The sequence below is a fragment of the Dicentrarchus labrax genome, unplaced genomic scaffold (assembly GCF_905237075.1).
Source record: "Dicentrarchus labrax unplaced genomic scaffold, dlabrax2021, whole genome shotgun sequence".
NCBI lineage: Eukaryota > Metazoa > Chordata > Actinopteri > Moronidae > Dicentrarchus > Dicentrarchus labrax.
In genome coordinates this window covers 23,782,362-23,807,673 of record NW_026136714.1, presented here as the reverse complement: position 1 = coordinate 23,807,673, position 25,312 = coordinate 23,782,362, and the positions used below count along the sequence as shown (strand labels likewise).

The following is a 25,312-nucleotide window of genomic DNA, read 5'->3' as shown; positions in this document are numbered from 1 at the left end:
GTTTTGGTGTTTTCATGAAATTTGCTGACAAGAAGAAGCAGCCTTCTCCTTTCACATTAAGTGACAACGTATGGATGAGAAGACCTTTAGCGAAAAAAGATGAATGAGAAATTTGTACAACATGAACGTAAATATGAAATATAATCCACATAAAAGTGTAAAGAAATCAAGATACATGCACTGTGTAAGTGATTAGAAAAGAAAAGTATGTAAATTTACAGCCCCTCATTAGCAGCTCTACGAGGGCCATACATAATGTGTGTACATAAAATGTCTCATTAGGAGCCAGCGGTGATTTCTTTCCCTCCATAAATGTGCCGAGTGGCTGGTGAGGGATAACAGCGGCCTAAAATTCAAAATGTCAAAATCTGACTTTTAAAAAATAAAAGAAGAAGAAGGGGTGGAAAGATAGCGAGGGAAAGGAACACACACACACACACACACACACACACACACACACACACACACACACACACAGAGGATGTTTGTGTTTCTTCTTCTGCAACCTCATGTAAGCCTCATGTAATTGCCGGGCGGGGGTGGTGGGTGGGAGGAGGTTGGGGGGTGGTGGGGGGGTGGGTGTGGGGTAAATATTATCTCTTCCACCATCTCTGCCCCACCATAACCCACCCAATTCAGACACACACACATTCACACGCACCCCTCCTGCACTGCCCGGAGCTCCAAATCCCTCAGAATGCCAGCCTAAGCAGTACACACACTCACACACACACATATAAACAAAGGGGGATTAGATAGACAGACACACAGCTACACACACACACGCTACACAAATAGGTATAAACACACACGCCCTCTGTGCCCCCACATTTTCTCTCACTCTGGTTTTTCATTGCCTTTCTTCTTGTCTCTGTCTTGCAAACTCACACAGCATGCAAACAGCAACTCTCTCTCTCTCTCTCTCTCTCTCTCTCACACACACACACACACGTTAATATAAATGCTGTGTGTCTGTGCAGGGAGATGCCTCCATGCAAAATGAAACACAGGGTGAATGGCCTGCGGAGTGTGTGTGTGCGTGTGTTTTCCTTTCTTTCTGTCGTTCTCTGAAGCTATTTTCTGTCCTTTTAAGGCAGTTAGTGTCCGGCCTCTCTCTCTCTCCCAGTCTTTTCTCTAGGTCTCTCTACCTCTCTCTCTCTCTCTCTCTCTCTCTCTCTCTCTTTCTCTCTCTCTTGCTTTCTTTCCATTATATTTCTCCTCTCTCTCTTTTCATTTCTCCCCACCAATCCCTCCCTCCCTCCTTCTGCAGCTTTGTTTTTCCATTTCGTCTCTCCTATCTCCTCCTCAGCACTGTAGCAAGAACCCATCCATATAAGTCATTTAACCCAGTACTGAGCCTGAAAATCTCATTTTTCTTTAACCAAGTGGAGAAATCTGTCAACGGGTAAGATAATCCCACTTGTTTCCAATGCAAATCAATTTGCGTCAAGAATCTTTCTGCACTCAAGTGTCATACTCGAATCAAGTATGATAGAAGTGACGTGATCTGCCTTCTCCTGCGTTTCATGACAAGGCTTTTATTTCAAAGACTTTCGTGACAAGAACGTAAAGCTGCACCAGAAGCGAAGGGAGTTATCTTGTCTCTACAGGCAGATTTATTCACCCGTTTTCCAGAAAAATACAGAAAATTAGATACTTTTCGGTTGTGCTTTTTTTTCTTTTTTTTTGCTCCTGCCATATAAGACCATGTGTTTGCAGCTGTCCCTGTTTGCCCTGTCTGGTGTGTCTTTACCACAAGTGTGTTCTGGCCAAAGTGAAGCAGAGATCTGGGCCGCTCTCTGCCAACACTGGCTTTGCCCTGTCACAGTGGAGCATTTCGCCTGAAACTATTGACGCCATATTGATTAACACCCCCCACCCACCCGTCCCACAATCCTCTGCCCTCACATCAGACCACAACACCAGTGACGAAGTAGCTGTAGCACGGAGGGATGACTAGAGGGGCTGTGTGGAAAAAAAAAGAGAAGGGGGAGGGCAGGTGGTGCGAGATAGCGGGATGAGAAAGCAACATTTGAAATATCCCCACACTACACCACCACCACTGCCACCGAGTGCCATTCTCCTCGAGAGCGGCTGAAATCGGAGCTCTTTGTGAGAACGCCATAAGAGCATTTTGGGTTCATACGATGAGCTGCAGCATACAAAGAAAAAAAGGGAAGGGGAAGGATAAAAGGGAAAAAGAAAGAGGAGGAGGAAAAGGGAGAGGAGCGATAGATATGGGATGAAAGGTGGAATAGGTGGTACAGAGAGGTGAGAAAATTTTGCTTTTTTCCTCATATTTCTTCCCTCTCTTTATAGTATTTTCACTAATCTCCAAAAGAGAGAATGCAGCAATTCCCCTTTGAGGGATTAAAAAAAAAGACTATTTCTCAGCTTGCAACCCTTGGCATTGTTCAGTGAAGAAAACTGGTCCTGGCTGCAGAGGAGGGCAGGGATAAAGAGTGCAAATACAGTTGAGCGCCAGGATTAGACTGATGTATTGTTTTACTGAGGGTCGATGTCGACCTCTTAACAAAATCAGAAATCATCCACCTTTGATATCATGGAAAATGGATTGTTGTAATAGAATACATTTCAGCAATTATTGTTTTTGTATGAAATAAATCACAGCAGGGCCGACTGGGAGGATTCTACCAACAGCTGTCAGTCCATAAAATCTGTCTTAAGGTCTGGCCTCAGTGGATTTGGTCCCAGGAAGCACATTTCTGTTTGGAGTTCAACTTTGGTCAACTCTGAAATGAATACATTTCATGTTGACCAATGGCAGGCCGTCTTGATAGTACTGATCTTATAATATATATATTATATATATTATAAATATACGTCAGTACTTTCATTTAGCCCCTCTGTTGGAGTCTGTATACTGCTCCATAGAAGTTAATGGTATGGTACATCTTTTAAACCGCGCAAACTTATTGTCCTGTTAGCGACCAAGCTAACAAGCTTGTAACTGACAGTTATAGTAAGCCCTGCGACGAAAAGCACAGAGCGCTACGAGCCCTACCGCTAGCATGTTAGCGGTTAGCACGCCAGCTAATGTCCTGCAAGTGTTCACTATTTCAGACACATTTCTCATTACAACTTCCATTTCTGTGTCCTGGGGTGATTGCTCATTAACGTCGTAATACATGCCAAATAGAAGTTAAAAAATAATAAGTGTACTTTTGAGTACTTTTGTAGTTTCGTTAGCTAGTTAGCAACTAGTTAACAACTAGCTAACTCCAACCATCATGAAACCACATTTGGCTCACAGGTAGCTAGCAGAGCAGTATTAACGGTATTAAGTGAGGTTATATAAGATGGCTGGGGGTTAAAGTCCAATCAGTGTAATTTGATTACATAAAAGTATGTAACTGCCTCTGAGCTTAGATGAGTAATCAAAAATATTTTTACAGGAAAAGAAAAGAAAGGGATCTTGATTTAAAAAAAACAAAAAAAAAAAGGTTTTTGGACATGCAACAAGAGATAAATGAACAATTAATACAAGATGGCGGGATTAAGACTTGGAGAATGTAGCGCTGCTGTCTGGTTTTTGCTTGGAAAGGGCCCCCTGAGGTCTAACCCTCCCATCAGCTGGTATTAAACTGCTCGCTCACCCTGGTATCGAACAGTCTTGCGTGGAACTGGGTTCCAGTTGAGACCCAGCGACTTCTCCCATCCAAGCAGAAACACCAGGAGCAAGACCTTCGTCCCACCCATGGCTCCCATGTCAGCTCCCATTCGTTGGAACTGGCGGTGAGTGATGGATCGACGGATCAATCAGATGATCGGAGGGACTCGAGAGAGCAGCCCGGCTCCTGGCAGCCTGCCGGGAGAAAGTAAAACCAACACATCAGCGGGGAACAGCAATTCACTTCTTTTATTGACTTGGTTGTTTATCAGAAACAATTCTGTCACAACAGTATTTACAACTTTACACATTTTTCAAAAAGCCACACACAACAGTTCACACATTCAAGCTGCGCTGAAAGATACATTTCTCACTTTGAAAACATGCACTATAAAATTGAACATAGTCATCAAAATCCACAATAGTGTAAAACAGAAATGAGTTATGCAAATCATTAAAACCAACAAGGACATAGCTGTAATCAGTGTATGTGCCTCTGTGTGTGTGTGTCTGCCAACAAAAACAAACCAAACATTTTAATGACTTTTGGCCGAGGGGGGTTATGCAGGAAAGTTCTCCTTGTCCCTCCCTCACTCAGAGCGATAATCCAGCTATCGCCACTCAAAAAGCTCAGAAATAGCTTATCGCCGCACTCCTGTCAAGCCAATTCAGCAGCAGTATATTAAACTGGGGCTGAGTTATCAAAGTTAATTGGCGCTGGCAACGCATCAAACTCCAATGTGTTGGGAAATGAATGTCGAGGCAAGGACAATCCAATAGCACTGTGTTGTAAATGAATTGGTTTATACCTAATGAACATGTCAAGTGTGGGGCTACAGAGCGGCATTACAGTCCAATAACAGCACAGGATGATTGACTTGTTACTGTGATCCAGGTGAGACTGACGCACAGGGTGAGGAGAGGACATTCACATTGAAATAGGACACACACACACACACACACACACACACACACACACAGACACAGTGACAGACTCGCAAGTTTGTTTTTGCATGCTTGTGAGGACCTGCCAGCCCTTACACCTTTACCTTATGAGATACTGTCATGTTGTATGAACTCAGTGACATCAGTTACTGGCAAAATGTGTTAGGCACACTAAAGTTCAAGATGAAACATGTCATTTTATTAATTTATTAACAAATAACTGTAAAATAAACCAGGAACAGCCATATAAATTCATTTCACTTTTATTGGTAGTTTCCTTTTTATTAGTAGTGTGAAAATAACATTTGAAATATATATTTGTAATAATGTTGGACTGCTGTCATCTGTGGATTTTCTGCAGCCACCTGTGCTGACAAATCTCTATGATCAATGATGCCAAGTAGGTGATAAACAGCTAAGAAATAAATGACTTGTTCTGCTTGTTTTTCAAGACTTATTTATTAGTTAAAGGGTCAATCAACCCAAATCACACCATTGGAAATTGGATTTCAGACACCGGTTCATAATCTGATAAGCTCTTTGTTTAAAGTATACAAAGATAAGGATGGAGGAAAATATGTTGGGGATAATTGATAAAACATTCTGTCTATATTTTTCATATAGGGACCTTGTTTTTTTCTGGTAGAATGTAGTTCCAATGGTATGGTTTTCAGATTTTCCATCATAACTGGGAAACTGTCTTGAAAAGACCTGACACTGTTACATTTAAATGTCATTTTTAAATGCTGTCAGTTCCAGAAGTAAATTTCCTTTCACTATTCAAAGCAGAAAAAAAGACAGATATGTCAGAACCTCAGCACATAAAACCAAAACTATCTACATGGCTGGATACCACTGGGAGTGTGAAATGAAAAAAATATGCTTTGTTTTTTTTACAGTATACAGTAAAAACCCAGTGCATCTCCAACTCACTAACCACAATATAAACCTCTAGTCTAATTACCTAAATGAATGAATTTTAACCTAACCACTGTGGACATAAGAAATGATGGCTCTTTCTTAATGTTTGTATTCTTATGAAGACCAAATATCCTCATAAAAAGTGAAACACGCTCACACACACAGAAATGCACCATCTGTAAGCTTTCCCCTCTGCACCTGCTGCTGTATATCAGCGAGTGAAATGGCGCCTTTGATGATGCATGCTCATTGGAGAAGTGAATCCATTGACTTTTAAACAGGCACAAAATGTCAAATTGTATTTACTTTAACCTCGCACAAAGACAGAAACTACCTCGGTATATGTAGCACATTTTATGTCTCCTACTCTCGCTCCCTCATCTAGTCCCACATACGAATATTAAATTCTAGTGCTGGCAAACAAACATTTGGTCTATTTGGTGGATTGGCAGGGGAGGTAATTGAGATTTGGAGATGTGTGTGTGTGTGCACGTGCGTGTGTTTGTGTGCCCACGTCCGACCAATGTGACTGTTATTGATTACACTTTTGAGAAGAAAATAAGAAGAGGCTGAAAGAAGAAAAAAATCAAACACCCCCACCACACTCGCCCCCTCCCTCCAACCCAGATCAGATCATGGCGACGTGCTGTTAAATGAGCGTGCTTAAACGTTGGGTTCGGGTGAAAGCTCTTCGAGCCTCGCAGTGCCGACTACCAGCTTTATTGGATCGATGCTGGAGGCCTTGCCGGCCAACGCTTGAGTGAGCCGAGATTGAGATTGAGATGGACGGAGAGAGAGTGAGGGAGCGAGGGATGAGAGAAATGGAGGAAGATATAGTTATAGAGAAAGAAAAAAAGACGTCTAGAGACGTTGCAGGAGGCTTGAAATGTTTCTTTCTTTTTTTCTCCCTCAAAATCCACTCTTCTGTCTCTGCACTGAGAGGTAACGAAGTAGGCATCCTGAAGGCCGGATTTAGTGAAGAGGCAGCATGTAAACACTACAGGGAAGGATGAGAAGGAAGAGGATGGTGGAGGAGACGGAGATTCCAGGCTTCTGCCTGAGAAAAAGCTTAAAAATGATTTGCTGCCTCTTTCTACTTTTCTTTCACTCCATCTCCCTCTTTTTCCTCCTCTCTAACAGCATAACAGTTCATCACTAATAATATTGCCAAGTCTTACACTAAATGTTGATTCTCAAACCAGGAAACAATGCTTTATAAAGTCCTAGTGAAATATAATCAATATGGTAGACCAATTTCAAATGTTTTTCTTTTGAAGAAAAGTGCATGCTGGGACAGACTGCAACCCCCTTTGACCATAACAGGAAAGTGGGCTACTTTTCAGTAAATTTGTCAGCTTGCCTACTCGTACAGTAAAGCTGGAATTATAGTTAAAGCAAGGGGTTAACAGTAGTGCCTGTATAGATACTTATGGTGTAGGTTTCAGCGTCAGATTTCACCTGCTGATAGCACTACTACAGCAGCAGATGGATGTATTCTACAGGATCAGGCTATAATTGCAATCCCAGGGATCTCTGCAATATAAATGACTTTCCAATGTCTGAATCAGTGTAGTATTATCAGAGAATTCTTTAATGTACGGGTCTGTCACACAATAAAAGACCAACTCTGTTCAGAATGTATGGCTGGGGAAATATTAGATAATGAATAAAGAATGGCTAAATGCCATTGTCATAAAACAACAAATGTAATTTCCATAATAAATTCCCACTGAATGTGTCCACTGTAACATTAAAACAACTCATAAAACAACACTGTCAAACCCACTGGCAGTGTGGTCCATAAGCAGTGGTGCAAGAAGAAGGTGCACTGATAATCTATTATCCTTTACTTCAAAGTAAAAGTAGCAATACTACAATGGAAGAAGTTTCAAGCAAAAGTAGCCGCTGCATCGTGCAGAAGAATGGCCCCTGCGTTATACTCTATGGTACTAATTCATTAAGCCAACAGGTTCCCGGCATTTTAATGTTAAAACATACATTTGGGTGATTAAATCTATAACAAATATTGTAGTTTTTAGACATATGTTTGCATAATCTTAATATATCATGAAATTAGTAACAACTGTTAAATAAATGTACAAGAGGCAAGGCAGGGCAAATTTATTGATATTGCACATTTCATACCCAAAGTAACCCAAAGTGCTTTACAGAGTACAATATTCACCTAGCTTGGAAGAGAAGTAGTAAAGTAAAGAGCAAGTACCTTAAAGGTGTATGTTGGTTCAGTAAATGTACCTTTTAGAATACGGCATTGTAACAACAGCTTGTACAGCCAATAGTGGTCAGCTAGCAGTAAACATGTCACTGTGGGCTGCAAACCCTTTGAAAAGACATAGTCTTCAGTTCAGTTTGACTCATTTAGCTTCTTTAATAGCATACAGCAGAGGGATAACGTGATGTGCCAATATCGAAAATTGAGCCATTCACCACAGAGCAATAACAATCAACTAAGAACAGATTAGCTGGCTGCAGTATTGTTTTCTATTCAGTGTCGTTGACGACGTCTCTTCACTTGACACCACTCTGCTGCTAAAATTGCATCGTGAATCTCGGAGCCACATCTGCTGGGAACTTTATGAACGCCCGGGGAGACGGCTGAAGTCAGTCTATGATGTATTTTTCTTTTTCTTTCTATCAAACCGACTCTTATGATCCCTCGCTGTGTCGTAAGAAGTGGGATTCAGCCTCACTCTCCCCTGGTGACCAAATTAACTCACTTGCTCCGTCTCTCACCGCGGCCTCTTTAAGGTCCTGCGGTGTCACATAACTCTGCAGGCGGTATCAAATCATCTTTTAGCTGCTGGTGTTGTTGTTGAGCCCGGTTTAGCTAATGAGCTGAGACACGGCAGCCTAATAATATCAGTCAGCACTCCACAATGGAGAGCTCATTAAAACATACAGAGAAATAGGCCACATGTTCTGATTAGGTTGCTGAGCTCCTGTGTGTGTTTTGGCTGTGCTAGTCGATTTGTATGTGCATGTGCGTGCTGTGTTTTGTGTGATCGGTGTGTGTTTCTTGTCAGAGTGTATTTGGAGGTAAGATGAGTGCCTGTAGGGAGAAGCCAAGCAGAGTTGTTTCTTCGAATTGAGCGGATGTCAGGGAGAAAAAAAGGAAGAGAAGGACGTTTCCGACCCCCATCCGTCTGTCCTCTTTTCTTCACCGCTGTGTGTCTGTGTTTTCCGTTGTCCTCTTCCTGCCCTTCATTTCCCCCACCTCTCCCATCCTGGCTGCCTTTTCCTACCCTTCGTCGTACTACACACACACACACACACACACACACACACACACACACACACACACACACACACACACACACACACACACACACACACACACATTGACCTCTGGTGCAGTCCCAGCTGATTGCTAGTCCTTCCAGGCATTGTTTGACTTTTAACCCTGACCTCTGACCCTTCTCTGGGTTACAGAGAGCCAGGGCACATCACCCACCACCCTCCACTCCAACTGTCACACTGGGACAGACTTAATGTCCATTAACCCGTAACTGCCCCTATACACACACACACGTACGGACGGATGGACTAAAGGACCGCTCCCACCCTTCATCTACCCTCTCACCTCCCTGCAAAACAAACACAGCAGCTACCGTCAGCTCTCTTCCTTCCTTCCTTCCTTCCTTCCTTCCTGCAACCCCGTCCCCTCCCCTTTTTTCCTCCACATTTTAGTGTTCCGGGGGCGTTTAAAACACACACAGAAATGCACACAAGTGCCAACTCTCACACACACAAAAGCTGTTTCACCTAAATAGAACAAACTGGATCAAACGATTTCACACCCGGTGGACGGAGGGATGAGAGCGGCTCCAGGACTTTTATACTGTGTTCCCTTTCACGTTGAAATCATTATAGTGGGAAGTTGGAGAAGCAATAATGCATAATTGGTTAAATCATTTAAAAATAAATACATAAATCAAATAAATAAAATACATACAGGTCGGATTCAGACCCATGGCCGCTATAGCTATCAGGGCACCCTGGATTATTGGCTGCTATTAGTTCAGAGCACTGCTGTAGGTATAGCCTCACAAAGCTGCTAGCACAGCTGTAGATTCTTGCTTTTAAAACAAGTGAGAAAAACTGACAGTGTGCAAGGATGATTTCAGCCTTTTTTGAACAAATCAACTCATTTCAAGAACTTCTTGGAAATGAGTGTCAGTATCTTGAAACAACACAGAATAAGGCAGCACACTGCACTAGAATACAGAAAATTACACTCAATTTGAGAACATTCCTGAAAAAAGTCTATTCTTATTGGAAAAAGACTTTTAAGACGAAAAAATAGACAAGAAAGACATGAATTACTTGATTGACATGGGATTTTACTACCTGTGACCACGGAGGAATCTCAATCATACAGGCAGTGGATGTCACTATAAGGGGAACAGTATGATTGGTGGCACAGTTCAGCTTTTTGAACATTACTTTCAGAGAAACCTCCTAAAAATAAATTGTTCAAAACATGATCTTTTTCCACAGACAGACTCATTGCCAAATGATAATTTGCGACCTGAGTTCACCTAGTTTCATTTTGGTGATTCGGATGTATTCAAAGAGTTCAAAAGTGCTATCTGTGAGTCTGTGAACCCATCAGAAAGCCTTGGGAGAAGATGTATCGTATGATAATTTCACCAATTTAGAGGATTTTTTACAGCTGAAACGTTTTGATCAGAGATCAACCCTTAAAAACACGGAGGTCGCTTCAAAGACAGTGTTAGCGATTTGAATCCAAGCTCATGCACTGTAAGCTGCTCTGTATGGCAGACTTAGCTAAATGCCTTGAATACAAATGTAAAAATATACAATGGCTCCAGTTGTGGCGATGCATCAAAGAAGAGATTTCAAGGTTCTGGGTTCAAGTCCAGAGCAAAATGGCTATGAAATCGGAGTGAAAAAATATCATGTTACTGGGCTCTCTACAAAATTGATGACTTGTGGGATGTGAGGGAAGTCAACATGGGCTTCAGCATTTTTTTGCTTTTTCTTCTCCCTTATTCATACAGTGCTGCAAAGCCATGCGTGCAACAGGGTTGAAAAAAAGCAACACAGCTCTACACTGAACTGAAAGCTTTTCCCTATACGGTTACAAGAAATATGGGGGCAACAGAGCTGATGCACCTCTTGTATGTGTGAGTGTGTGGCTAATGGAGCAGACATGGACACTCCACTGACACTATAACATGCACACACCCACCCACACCATGCATACTCAGCATCTGAGAATCTTTGTACAAAGACACAGGTGGACACTTAAAGCAGGTAGAGCGTGTGTGTTTGTGTCTTTGTCTGCATGGTTTTAATGGTTTGAAGCAATATCAAGCACGAGTGAGTCTGCATCTAAGCGATAGCATTAATAGCATATCTGTGAATATAGGTGTGAAAACACAGTGCTGACCGGCTCACATTAAAGAGCTGGGTGTTTATGGCTATGTGTGTGGGTGACGTGCAGTGTGTTTATGTCGAGTTGGCACAGATGAAAGACTGATAATCAAAGAGGGGTTTGATCGGCCGTGTGCACCGCGCGAATGAGTGAATGAACGTGGAAGATGAATGCAAAAAAAGCGTGTGATCGTGCTTGCTGTAGCATCCTTCTGACACATCCAACACGATGTTAACATATTCTGAAAAGTGTTTGAAATACCCCCTTAAAGCTGCTACCATCAATATGTGAGCCACCCATCGATTTTCATGCACCTCAGCGCATTATTTCCCATATTTACTCACAATGATTTGCTAACCAGCGGCGGTGGGGCATCAAGCAATTCCACTGCATCAAGTTAATGTCATTGAGTTTCCTTTCACATTGTGATTGGAATTCACTTCCCATCTTAATTACCTCAAATTGAAGCGGAACTGAGCAGCGCATTTGACTTTACAACAACCCGTTTCTACTTGATGGAAACGTCAAAAAAAGAGAAGAAAACTCCCAGGAGAGCTTGCAGTGTAACATTTTAGCCTCTCTGCTGCCTCCCCCAGCAGCACCCTGCGCTTTCATGTCTCTCCCCTGGGAGATTCTGCAGACCTTCAAATCTCCATCTTCTCTCCTTTCATCCCTCTGTAACTCTTGCTCGCTCGCCCACATGACCCCCCCCTCCCGGGCTTGTCCATGTCATAGTCAGCTGGTCAGGCGTGGTCGGCTTATAATTCTTTGATCGGCGCTCTGATCTCTTCCATCAGTGCCAGGGGCTCCAGCTGATTACAGATGAAATGGATCTGATTTGGACTCTGACTGCGAGCCAAACACCTGCTCAGGCCCGGGGAAGCGATAGAAGAGGAGGTGCAGGCGAGATGAAACTGACGTCCAGCTAATCGGACAGCAAGGCCATCTGCGATTTTGGTCTGTGGTGGTAAGCGCACGTGGACGTGGCGTGTACCATTGAACTCTCAGCTCCAACAATAGCTGATCCCCAATTTGACTCATTTGTGCTGCAGAAAGCAGGAGCAGTGTTTTTGGCCTTTAATGTTTTTTATTACAGGATAATACTCCCCTATGAATTGTCAAAAGAAATATTCTCACCTCTCTCTTCAAAGTTAGCAACTAGCTAGTGAACATAGTGACAGATTTAGCAGCTAAAGAGCCAGATGTTTCCCTCATAAAGGTAGAAACCAAAGCAGAGCTGAAGGGGGGATAAATATTGGACTTACATTCACCATGTGGAGACAAACACAATTCCAAATCAATGCAAATTTAGCTGTTTGCTAACATGCTAGCCATAGCCAATATTGAAGGAATGAATGTGTGAAATCCTTTTGCAGCCATCATTATCTACCTCAAGGAACTGAAAGCCACCCCCAAAGAAATGCATGAGTTTGAGTGGAGGGTTTCTGACTGTTCATAGATGATTCTAATCAGCGGTTTTCAACCCTGTGCCCAGGAGGTCCATGGCTTTATATCTAGCCAATCACCTCAGCAGCTAATTTCGCTCACTGCATTTGCATGGTAAAAGGCGCTAATCAGTAAAATGAGCAGATCTGGTCATGTGCTAGGCCTACTTATAGAACTTGTTTCAGAAACTTTCCACCCCGCTAAAATATTAAAGTCAGCTCTTTATAATATAACGTTTTAAACGTGATAATATCAAATATTGATTGGATTGAATATTGATATCTTAATTAATGCATTGATAAGGTAAAAAAACTGAGGGAGGTCAGCATCCTGAGCCAGAGCGAGAAAGATGGTGTCAGAAAGATTGTTACAAAAATGGATGAGATCAGCTTCTTTTTTTTTTGACTGGGTGATATACATTGACTTACAGAAATAACTATTAAATCAGCACATGACAACATTAAGTTAACTGTTTCTAGCTTAAGTGTTGGCTGAATATAACATTGACCATATTACATATTATTAGATAATATGTCCATCTGTTCTCAGTGTCATAGAGGGAGTCATATAATAGTCATATGATGCTATATAGGATACAGGCTACTGAAAACTGCAGTGAGAATACATGTGTTGGTAAGAGATTCACAATCTAACTACATTAACTGATCCTTTCACCTGATTGTGGAAACCAGTTTTACTTATGTGCGAGCAAACACTGTCTGTATTTCCCCCTCTTTGTCTCTCCATCTACTGCTCCCTCTCTCTTTTCGACCTTGTGCTGTCAGCTCTGCGTATGTTGTTTTCGATGAGCACACAGGAGTGCAGTGAGAAACGATAAAAGCCACGTGCACTCTGCCCTGCCTTGACCCGACTGCCCCGTGTGCAGGCCAGGGGGATGCTGGGATAGCGCTCTGACCTGTCATCAATGCGCCGTGTGTGTGTGTGTGCTAGCCCATGATCACCATGTGGTCACAGGTCGATCAGTCTTGCTCAAGGCAATGGACTGGCTTATAAAACAGCAGCCTAACACACATATCCACACACACAGACACACACAAATTTAGACTGTTTTTGTTGCACATTTACTGTACATACTGAATATTTATGCTGCATACAGAAATCCACTACCACATATATATGCATGCATGTATTCACACACACATTCATGTGAAGCACACATGCACATATGCTCTACACATAACATAAAAGGAATGTTTATCACGTGTCCTATGCACAGCCACAGATGCACATACACATCTTGCAACCTGCTCCTCACACACCAGCGCACTAATCAAATCACTCCGGCAAATATGCTCTTTTCCCCCGCCAGCCAGATTCAGACAAACAAAAAAGCTGACAAACTTTCTCTGTTGTATTTCAAAGCTCATTAAAAAGTATTCACTGCTGTACGATTTAGCGCAGTAATCAGCTCTGAATAATAGAAATGGTCGTATTGACGCCTGCGGGCACCCGACGTACTGTCTCATTTCGGAACAACAACCGCTGGGCGTGTGAATGCAAAACACTATGACACACACACACGCCCACGCACACACTATCTCCCTCTCGCCTTGGTTTCTCTCTCTGGCTGCCAGTCTCTGAACACTCTCAGTGTATTCTGGCTTGGGGAGGCCGCCTACTACGCTCCTAGGGGGGCTAATTGTCCGGTAGCACTCTTTCGCTTTACCTCCCACTCTCTCTGTCCTTTCTCCTCTCCTCAGCTACGGTCTTACAGTGTTTCTTTGGGGAAGAGTTCAGGAGTTCACACTGAGCCAAGGGCTGTGGATCCCAGTGAGGTGCCATGGGGCAGAAAGGTTACACCTAGCTGGACTCCTATAGAAACAGCCCACACGCCTAAATGGTAGGCAAGTGGGGAAGAAGAGAGGTTTACACTGACAGAGAGATGAATAGAATGACAACCGATAGAAGAGAAAGGGACTGTAGTGTAAATGTTAGAAAGACTTTGTGGGCTGAAGCTTTCATGGTAAAGTTTGTTATTTATCTTGTGTTAGAGCTTTCCAAGTAGCCTTGCAGTATTTGGAGGTTGTTTCATAGTCACATGTCCCAAGCCATCCAAACACAAATGGCCACAACCAATCTCTAAGGCTATCTCAATCTCTAACACTAGATGGTCCATATAAACACTCGTTCTGCATGCATCAGCACTCAGCACTGCAATCTTACTGCTACACCACTACCTGCCTTCAGCATTTTAACTCCTTAGACATCCACAGCCGCCTCCTGTATTACCATTTAGATTTGGCTGAATTAGAATGTTTCTCTCAATATGTGTTCATGTTCCTCAGATGTTGTGTATCTCTCTGCTGTGGGATTTGCGAGCTAAGGGTCAGTCCGTGTCAAGCCAGCACAGATTTTTTCGGAGCATCACGTGAGCAGAGCCACATCCCCAGACTAAAATATCTATTGTTGTTAAAGGAAATGGTAAAAACTTGACCTGAACTGCTTTCTGGTCATCATGATTCTTATTTTTAAGAGTGACATTGTACTCTTACTGTAGTTTTAAAGTAATTGTAGAATAGTCTAACTTATTTGGAAGAAAAGCGGGATATGTGCATGAGCATGGCAGCAGACAGGCACACGTGGGCTGGACATGTATCACAGTTTACAGACAGACTTCCTGCTTCTGCTTTGACCTGATGCAACAGCTGTAGTTGTGTGAAGACACTGATTTCCTGTGCAGTGAAGGATTATTAGAGACATTCACTTTTGGATTTATCTCAAAATAAATCAGGTTCTGGTAAATCACAGTAAAAAGACAAACATTATAGGACAATCTAAGTAATTGTACATGTTTAGAAGGGAAATGTGTGATTTCTTGCATTAACTGTCAGAATTCTATTGCTGGGTAATATTAGCATCTGAGCCTCAAAAATGTACTGTTTGGCCAAATGGCTAGTGACTGGTCAACTTTTACCATTATTTTTGATGAGTAAAGCAGGTCCGTTTGCATATTTTACCAGCATTTGGCTAATGTTAGGGCTGGTGCTAATTTTGTGCCCTGCATGCCTGTGTGTCAGGGATGCTGCGACTGTGTTTTACCTGTGTTATAGAACTGTGAGTGATCAACTGCCTGGTGCACGGAGCATACAGAACAGCCAAAAACCTTGCCACAGTGTTTATGAGCTGTGTGCACAGCTGCTGTGTTCACTGTTGCTGGTTGACATGTAAAGCAACAGGAAGCGTGAGTCTGGTGACCACCCTGTGCAGTTTAACACTCAATGTTGAGTGGAGAACATTAGCTGTCTTGTAGCCTTTGGAGGAATGTGATGACTACCTACCACTACTACTACTGCTTTTTCTTTGCTGTTTAACTTTTCATTCATAAGCCCTTTCAAATCCCTGGAGGGCAAGTAAAAGCCGTAAAGGAAAATAATGTGAGACACTTTCCCCTGACTCATCAACTACTAACAAAGGAAGTTGCCCTTGAGTAAGACACTTAACCTAGCTAGATTCAATGTGCTCAGTGACTGAGAGAAGTTTGTAGGAATAGCAATGAAAGAGTTGAGTTTCTGGTACTGGGCAGTTCCCAGTGGCCAAAATTAGCAGACTGTGGTTATACTGGGCAGCTCCCAGGAATGAATGTGCATTACTGTAAAAAATGCACAGCAGTACATTTCTGAAGATGCGTGTGCACACTCAGCAGAAGCAAATCCTTCCCCGGATGAATAAATGTATAAAGAAATCTGCCAACGACAGCTATCAGATCAGTTAGCGGAATCAACGGTCATCAGCTAAAAATGCACCTGGCAGACATTCAGTGCAGACAGATATTTGTTGACGAGAAGAGAAGAGAGGAGAGTGAAAGGTGAGAGGAGTGAAAAGAGAGTGGTGGGCCTCGGAGCTCTAAACCCAGGGTCTATTAGAGCCTGATTGGGGCCCATTAGGAGGGAAAGGCGATACGCGAACCGCGAGCAGCGCTCCTCTGGCCCGGCTCTGCATTAACCACTGCCTGCTCTCTACTTTGTTGAACATATGGGCTGATCGATAGCAATGAGGAAGGAGGGAAGGAGGGCAGGAGGTGGCGCGGCGAGCAGGAGAGAAAAGAGGTCCAGGTTTACGGGAAGATAAACCAGGATCGATAGAGAGACAAGGACTGCTGCTGCGTGGAGAGAGAGGACGGAGGAATGCGAGATGCGGCAGGTTCACACTCGTTCACCTCATCAAACCAGACAGAGGGGAACCTCTGTGTGCGTGCCAGGACGCTTGGGCAAGCATCATCTCTTGCTTGTGTGTATACGTGTGTGTATGTCAGTATACTTACAATTGGCGGCAGAGGGCTCTTGCATGTTTACTGCAACAAAGGTAATTTATTGTACCCTCTCAAAGGAAGGCCATAACTCTAATAAGCGCTGATGTGATTAATCCTAAAAGCATTTCGGCATAACGTACATTACCACAGCACTAATTCCATCAGTATAACAACGTGTCATGCTCATCAATCTGCTGCACTTTTTTATAGAAATGCTTCTGTTCTCATTCACTAAATAATTCCAGTCTCTTCCACTTTGCCATTTTTGTTTCTGGAATAATGTTAGTTTACTGAGGATGTTTCGCATTAAAAATCTACCAGGAAAGAGCAAGATTATGCCCTTTGGTCAGCTGGAAGGCTTTTAATGTGAAACATTGTTGCAGAAAGTCATCGAGACATACAGACAGTAGCTTAAAAAAAGACCAAAACACCATTGGAATGAATTAGTGAGTATTAATGCTAAATATTACATACCAACACCTTTAATTCATTCTCATGATTTCTACTTTCTTCTACTGCTTTTTACAACTGGTAATATGCTAAAAGTGCTGTCGGGAGCAGTGTCCTCAGGAAAAACTTCCTGCAGAAAATTAAAAGCCTACCAGGAAAGACTTACTGTATGATCTATAGGTACTGTAAGGTTTTTAGTCATTGCAAGGAAAGCTTTCATTGACAGTAGCTAAACAGCAACCCATAAAACAGCAAAGTAGAAGCAACTGAATACATTAATGAATTAAAACAGTACCATTACGCTGAATTTATCAGGACAACAAGGAAACAAGGAGGACACCGAGTTTGCATTAAAAGCTAATTAAAACAGTAGTACAATAGACGGAGTTAGCTTACTAAAATATGATAAAATATACTAAAATATGGAAAAATATACATATAAATACAGACAGGTTTAGAAATAATGGCCAGTCTTAACTATTGGTTCCAAATAAAGACCCCCTTCTCATTGCAGCTGAAATATGTAAAGGTTTCTTCTGTTTGAGTGTTCATGGCAGTAGCTTTATTGCTATTTATCTTTTGCAGTATTACATGTGTCTCAATGTGCAGAATTGTGTTAGTGTGCGCTGTGATTGGATGTGTATGGGGGCGAGCATGTAAGCGCAGCACATTTATATGTGCATACCTGACACCTGTCACGCTGCTTTGATGTACATAACCTCCACCTCCATCGGTCTTGCATCTCCTTCCCCTTACTCTTCCTCCCTCCATAGCCCTCTCTATCTCTCTCCTCTCACTGTCACGTCCCCCTTTTCTCCCCTCCTCCCCCCCTTCCCCTCCCCGAGCTCTCGGTGTCTGCGATGGCACCCTGTCAGAGAAAGCTATTTATGATCGGCAACCAATATCCTCTCAGAGATAAACACACACTGTGAGAGACACAGATAGAGAGAGAGAGATCCAGAATTATTAGAGAGAACGAGCTATAAGTGCATTGTGACGGTAAGAGAGAGAGAGAGAAACACACACACACACACACACACTTGCAGAGAGAAATATGGATTGAGGAATAGAGAAATATTGCCCGAGGCTGTTTTTTCACGCCTCATGTGTCTATGTGTGTGAATGTGTGTGAATGCGTGTGCGAGGCTTGGTTGTTGTCGTCACAATGTGTGTTTCAGTGCATCCCTCTTCTGCCTATATGTGTCTATGTATCCTGTTGGTGTAAGTAAGGACACAAATTACTTTTTTTTATCTCAGGCAATTCACTAAAGTCTGCCAGAGCTCCCGGTCGCTCGATCAAAGCGACAACTGACTGTAAATGACTTGAGAACCTTTCATCACACACTGTAAACAAGAGAGGGCCACCTACTAACTTACACACTCTCAAAGATACATATCATACATAGTGATATCCAGTGTCCCACTATGACAAGGACATGGGTTTGGTTTCAGAAGAAAAGGGAGCTGAATGATTACAACCATTGATTCTACGAGCTTGGGTTTCTTGACTTCATAATGTACACCTACTGTGGCACATGGCACATCATTTTAATTGGTCATTGTGCTATAAATAATGGTAATCCCATAAAAAAAGGTATTTAAATTGCTCAGCTAGTTCTCTTGATAGGGACCTGATACCTAATGTTACATAATTGTATGTGTTGACTAAAAAAAAAAAAGCACTGCCCTTCAATACCTTGTGTTTTTTACTGATGTTTTGAATTTTTTTAAATAAAAATATAGATGAAATAGGGGTTTTTACGATGAAAATGTACAGACAATCTGTATTACCAAACAGCAAAGCAGGCAACTGTCTAGGTCCTAAGACCCCTTAGGGGCAGTAAACACCCCATATTTATTGTGTCAGTTGGTTTACGGTAATTTCATTGATTGCTAATTTGTTTTGCATCCCTGAAGCACAATATGAACTAAAATGATAAGAGGGGCTGCACAATAAATTGCAATATTATTGAACTTGCAAATTGCACGAAGCTAAGGTCAAATGTGCGTCAAATCAGCATTATAATGAAGTGCTGTAGTGCTGCAGGGATTCTCTGGCCTACAAATTATGTTCTGCAATGTGAGAAAACATGTTTGTTTGGCACAGACCCCGACAAACAGTTTATCAGTAAAAATTAAATATGTGATGCAAAAATGATCATTCCCATTAATTGTGATCTGTCAAAATAATCACAATATGATGCTTTTACCATTTTGTGCAGCCCTAATGATAAAGGCCTTAAAGGGCTCACTGATTTTGGGAAACACAAGTATATGCTTTATTGACAAGAGTTAGTTTGATACCACTCTCATATCTATACATTCAATATGAAACTGGAGCCAGGAGATGTTAGCTTAGCATAAAGACAAAAAAAAAATCGTGTTTTTAATAAGGCTGAAAGAAAGGAGACTCCAGGAAGACACTGCTGACATAGTACATGTTCCTACATTTATTTGAGTGAAACAAACTACCACAAAATGGGGGTTGATGGGGTTATTTTTTGTAGTTTTTTCTGTTCAAAAATATTTTTTGGGCTGCGTGTGTGTCGCCTGAGAGGCAAAACCCAGGGCTAACCTGCCAATAACTGAAGGCAACAGAAATGAGTGGTCCAACATTTCTACCAAATTCTCTGATCTGAATTTAGGCAGCTGGACATGCGGAAACTTTTTCACTGAAATAAAACGTTGGATTATGATGTAAATGGTGATAAAGTGCACTAAACATAAAACAAAAGGAAACCTGAACTTTAAATGCTGTGCACGGTCAGGTTCACTTTACTAGTGGCTGCAATCCATGCATTTTCTCCCTCTCTTTTTCTCTTCCTTGTTTCGCACTTTTATGCTTCAGGTGAAATATGGCTGCTTCACTTTCACTCACAGTCAGGAAAAGGTGTGAGCGCCCCATATACACGCACACACAACCCATAACTTTCAGCATCTTTCTTAAGAAAATGCTCTGAAATCCAATATCCTGCCCAAATTCAACTTTTTCTTTCTTTCTCGCTTTTTCTTCAGAATAATTTCTTTTTGGGAGTACCTGAAAATGCCTGTAATTTCCACGTCCTGTTTTGACAACTGCTACCCTCCTCCCTCCTGCATGGTTTTCCTTTTCCTCCTCACATTCACTTTCTTATTTCTTTTGATTCTTCGCTCATTTTACATGCCCCCCCATGCCTCTTCCATTCTCTCCTCTGTTTTCCTCTCTCATTTATTCTGCCAATTGTGCTTTTTGCTGAGGAAGGTATCAGAGGAGGTAGAAAAGATGCTGCTGTGTTTTTCTTCTCCACCCTTTGTTCTGTTTTTTACTTTCTTACTTGCTTTTCTTCTCCTCCCTCGCACGTCTGTGTGCTTTCTTCTTAATCTTCTTTTCAGTTTTTTTGCCCCTGTCTTCTTCGTGAATGTTGAATAAAGACACTTCACTCAGATGAAGGTCACATTGGGCTAAAGGAGAAAAAGAGAAGAAGAAGAGAGGGCCAGTGAGTAATGTGGGTGGATATGCGTGTGTACACCATGTATGTCCATGTAAGACTGGCAAGGCTGCTTTAATCATTTTAATGTCTCTCTCTGAAAAGATCTGGCACTCAGTGCACAAACACAAATAAACAACTGTGCTATGTACACAGACAGATTCACACTACAGGAAATATGTAGTTTGAGAACCGACTACACTAGCAGCCAGGAACATGCGAGCCCTAGTCACAACAAACAGACCAAAGTGATAAAGTGGTGAATTTTCATTGGTCGGTTGGTCGATCGGTTTCAAGTTCTACAGCAGAGAGGAAACTCCACCAACATTCTTCACTTTTTCAGACTGACCGATATATAAGTTATAAAAGTGGATAAAGCATCACTAACAGCATCCTCCATTTTTAATGGCATGAATTCATGCACCAAAGTTCTGAAACTGAACCTGACATGAAAATGTGTGGATCTTTGCATGGATTTACTTGATTTTGCTGCAAAATGTTGTTCCTCTGACTGTGTCTTAATACACACATGAAACAAACACTCAAAAACAAATTACAAAAATACAAAGCTGCACACATCTACACACACACACACACACACACCTGAACCCTTAAGGCTCACATCCAGCGGGTCCCAGGGTTCACACACTGCAGATCACATAACTAACTGCCAAGCCTCAGCGTGTGTGTGTGTGTGTGTGTGTGTGTGTGTGTGTGTGTGTGTGTGTGTGTGTGTGTGTGTGGTTCATATGTGTGTGTGTGTGTAGAGGCTAAGATTCATGTCAACATCAATGGCTCACTAATCACAGCGAGAGCACTGAGGGCCGAGCAGATACTGTGAGTAACATATGGGCTGACTAGTGTTACACAGAGGGAGCATACAAAGGGAAGACCAGAACCTCTGACACCACCATCGTTCATTCACTGCTGTCAATAAAGTAGACACTGGAAACTCAGCTGCACTCACTGCAGAGTGCGCCGCAGTATATCGACTGGAAAAGCTGTGATGTTCATCAGACTTTACAGACTGAGTGAAAAAAAACACAAATTGTGCGCACAGCCTTGACATAACTATCACAAAAAAAGGAAATCAGAAATCTTTGAAAGACTTTTATAATTTAGATTTTTTGGCAAGAAAAAATCTGTCCACAATGTTAACTTTTCATGATCCTCTTTTAATCTCTGCGACAAACAACCCAACAGGTTTTTTTAAATGGCTTATTTATCTAAAGAAGTACAGACATTTTCTCAAAAGAGCCTTTAATCCTTCATGGTTTTCATTGGGCAGTGACAATATAAAACCTGCCACTGGTTGTTTTCCTAAAAGGAAGAAAACACCCGAAGATAGGATAAATCCTTCTTCTGGTGGTTGCAAGAAAATAAAAAGCAGGTTACGTAAAGATCTGAAACTCTATTTGACGGCAGGTCCTCCAAAATCGAGTTAGTTTAATTAAATGTGCTGGAAAGTGGATTTAGGCTTAATGAGGAACCTCATGGCTATGACTAACTCACCATATGAGAGCGAGTGTGTGTATGTGTGTGTTAACTGCTTCTGGTAGAGCATTTAACCCTTCGGTGAGTGTCTCCACCTGGGACTGAACCGGCAGCGTTTCTGCTGAAGCTTTAACAGCAGCAGAATAACTTTAAAGGCTGTTAGGAAAAAAATACTGCTGCTTCTGAGGCCACTGGCTGGGTTACCTATAGGGCTGGATGAACTCAAACACACACATATACACACAAGCACACTCGACTATGTGACAGCACAGCAGCATACTGGCCATCTCTGGTGAATTTTTCCTAAATAAGTAAGTCATCCAAACCTCAGCTTTCCATTGGCTTCATCCAGGAGAATACAGCAGCCAAAACCTTGCAAGGTTCCACACAAACACACACAGACACACACACAAACCAATGCACACACACATACTTCCAAAACACACACACAGACACACACAGACACATACAAGGCCCAAAAGGAGGAAGAGGGGCGGGTGAAGAGGGGGTGTAGAGTGGTCTGGTTAAAAAACAGGATTTCAAGAACACCTGCACACACACACACGCACACACACACATACACACACACACACACACACACACACACACCCAGCTGCTAGCTGCCTGTGTGTTTGACAGGCAGCACAGTGAGTAGCTGTGTGGAAGCCAGCCAGCCGCTTGTGAATCAGCAATGACTAACAGTTTAAACCTGCACTTTCTGAGCTAATCGCCTGCATGCTTTTTGTAAATGTATGTATGTATGTGTGTGTGTGTGTGTGTGTGTGTGTGTGTGTGTGTGTGTGTGTGTGCATGTGGGTGAACGTGTTGTATACCTACATCTGTGAGCATGGCAGAGTGTTCAACCGTGGCTGAATGTGTGTTGATGTGTTTGCCTGCGTGCTGAGCCTTCCCTATCAGGCCCAATTGTGACAGCCCAGGCCTTTAATTGCTTTGCACCAAATTTGACATTGTCTAAGCTGACAGCACCCTGATGAGCAGAATAAAAGTGGAGTGACGATGTACCCGTCACTTCCACCAATCTGCCTCGACAAGAGCACAACTTTGTGCTCCGTTTGATCGCTGCACAAGACAACGCAATGGGATGCTAATCACATGCAAAGGCCCGAGCTTTGAGCGTGTGCCAAAGTGTGTGGGTCTGTCTTGTAAGAGTGCACGCACTTGTGTATGTGCCAGTAATGGCAGCTCTAATCAGCAGCAGGATTGGAAGAGGCATGTGGCAATAAAGCCCAACAAAATGCCTGCCAGTCCCTATTAGAGCCGAGCACTCTCCGAAAACCTGGCTGACGACACACACGTACAAACATACACGCGCACACACACACGCCATCTTGGTGGACATCTGGCCAAGGTCAGAGTTAGATCTGAGCAACGAACGCCAACTTTCAAACCCTCTTATCACCCCACCCATACCTCAAACACCACCACCGCTCGCACCCCTTTAAAAAGAGTTGAGGCAAACCTTTGGTTTACAGTCTTTGTCGTTCAGGGAGATTTAATCGTAAATTCTGACCCCTGTAAGTGCAGCCCATTACTCGCGGGTTGTGATTTACAAGCTAAAATGATCAGCAGTGAGACACGACAGAGTCAATTCCCACTGAGATCCCTCATGGGAATCATCTATCCATATTCAACTGAAGGATTGATTACTCAGTGTACCATAGCACTGACTGATATAGAGCTGACGGCTCGGAATTTGTCTTGTTCATGTTTTGTTTTGCATTTTTGTGAAATAATGTGTCTGCTCTGTGTTTCTATTCCTGTTGGAGGGTTTGAGAGATTTGTGACTTTAAAGATCAATATCGACATTTTAAGAGAGATGTCATTCTGTACACTTTTTGAATTTGATCATTTGGTTCCACTGTTATAAGGGTTACTATTTAGCTTTATAGATCTGTTATAAACCATCAATAAGTAGAAAGTTTTGGGTTGCAAGCTGATGGAAAATCCCATTGACTGACTGGACTGTGAGACAGCCTATGTTCTGCAATATGGAGCAAAGGATCTGGATCATATTTTCACTACAGCGTAATCGAGGCCAAAATAATTCAAAGTGAGAAAGGAAAGAAAAGGATATGGTTTAAGAGGCGCTGGATTCTTTATTTGATATTATCATATGTGTATAATTAACACAATATCAATATTTCATTTTTAAATATCCTGATTAGCATCAATAGTGGTATACTGTGACAACGCTGATCTGGGTTGGACCAAAAACAGAAAAGTCAGCATTGGTTTACTAATCATTAATAAAGCCATTAGTTTTAAAATGTGCCTTGTTATAAAGTAATATACTTCTAATGATTAAAAAATATAAATTTCTCACAAACTGCTAATCTTGTAAGGATGAAGGGTCCTCTGAAACAGAGGCACTGGGGCACTACGCTCTCAGGAGGAAATCATTACAAGAGCTGCTCATTTACCTTCAAAGCTTCTCATTTCTCACCTGTAAGTCAGAAAGGAGACGAGACTGGTTGCACCCATTGTGAAGATGGATAACATTACCAGTAGCACAGGAAAATACCCGCTCTATCAGCTCTGAACTGCAGCCCACAGCACAGATGCTATCAAAGCCTCTGGCACTGCAGGCACTCTGAATGCATCAACTAAGTTTTTGGCAGTGTGAACAAGTGGGTTTGAAGTCCTATTGTCTCTGCACCGTGACAAGAAAAAACTAAACAAAAAATCTCTGCATTTATTGGTGTTGACAGATAAAGCGATTGTGATTTGGATTTTTTCAGTGAAGTGGGACCTTTCCACTATCATCCACTCATTTCCTGTGTGAGGCGCAGAGCCTGCGTTGGGTGCTTTTGGCAACTGATATTGGTTTGAGCGGAGGAGCTGCGATTATTCTTCTCACTGTGCCAGAGCACACAGGAGCCACAGTGGACACGAAATACTGAGCAGCACCTGGTGTGTGAACTAAACTGAGGGAGACACACAAGAGGAAAAATGCTCACATTTGTCAGTATATCCACATCATACACACAAGGGCTTCATACCGCAGGCACTAACTCCTCAATATTTCGAAAGTTAAACGGGATGAAATCACCCCATGAGGGCAGAGAGAGTTCATTCAACTGAACCAGTCTATTTCTGAGTTTTAAGGTGGGTGTGCATGAGAATGGGAAAGCCCTGTAAAATGAGCAGGGGGGAGTGCATGTGTTAGGAGGTCTCTGCGTGCATGCATATGTGTGTGTTGTATAAGGCCTCTGTTTACATAAGTGGATGGAGGATGTGATGGTAAAGCA

The 25,312-nt window shown here is 42.3% G+C and overlaps 1 protein-coding gene across 3 annotated transcripts in view; it reads right to left on the bottom strand.

Annotated features, from left to right (window-relative positions):
- The window catches only part of sema4c (sema domain, immunoglobulin domain (Ig), transmembrane domain (TM) and short cytoplasmic domain, (semaphorin) 4C), a 91,333-nt gene that overhangs the window by 40,955 nt on the left and 25,066 nt on the right, over positions 1-25,312 (bottom strand). For 2 of the 3 annotated variants that reach the window (XM_051421384.1, XM_051421382.1), the window contains exons 2-3: positions 20,397-20,523; positions 3,618-3,826 (exon numbers count right to left, since the gene is read on the bottom strand). In XM_051421384.1, coding sequence (XP_051277344.1) covers positions 3,618-3,741 — 124 coding nt within the window. In that variant the 5' untranslated portion in view covers positions 3,742-3,826; positions 20,397-20,523. The remainder of the gene's footprint in view (positions 1-3,617; positions 3,827-20,396; positions 20,524-25,312) is intronic. The other variant, XM_051421383.1, reaches the window with a different exon arrangement.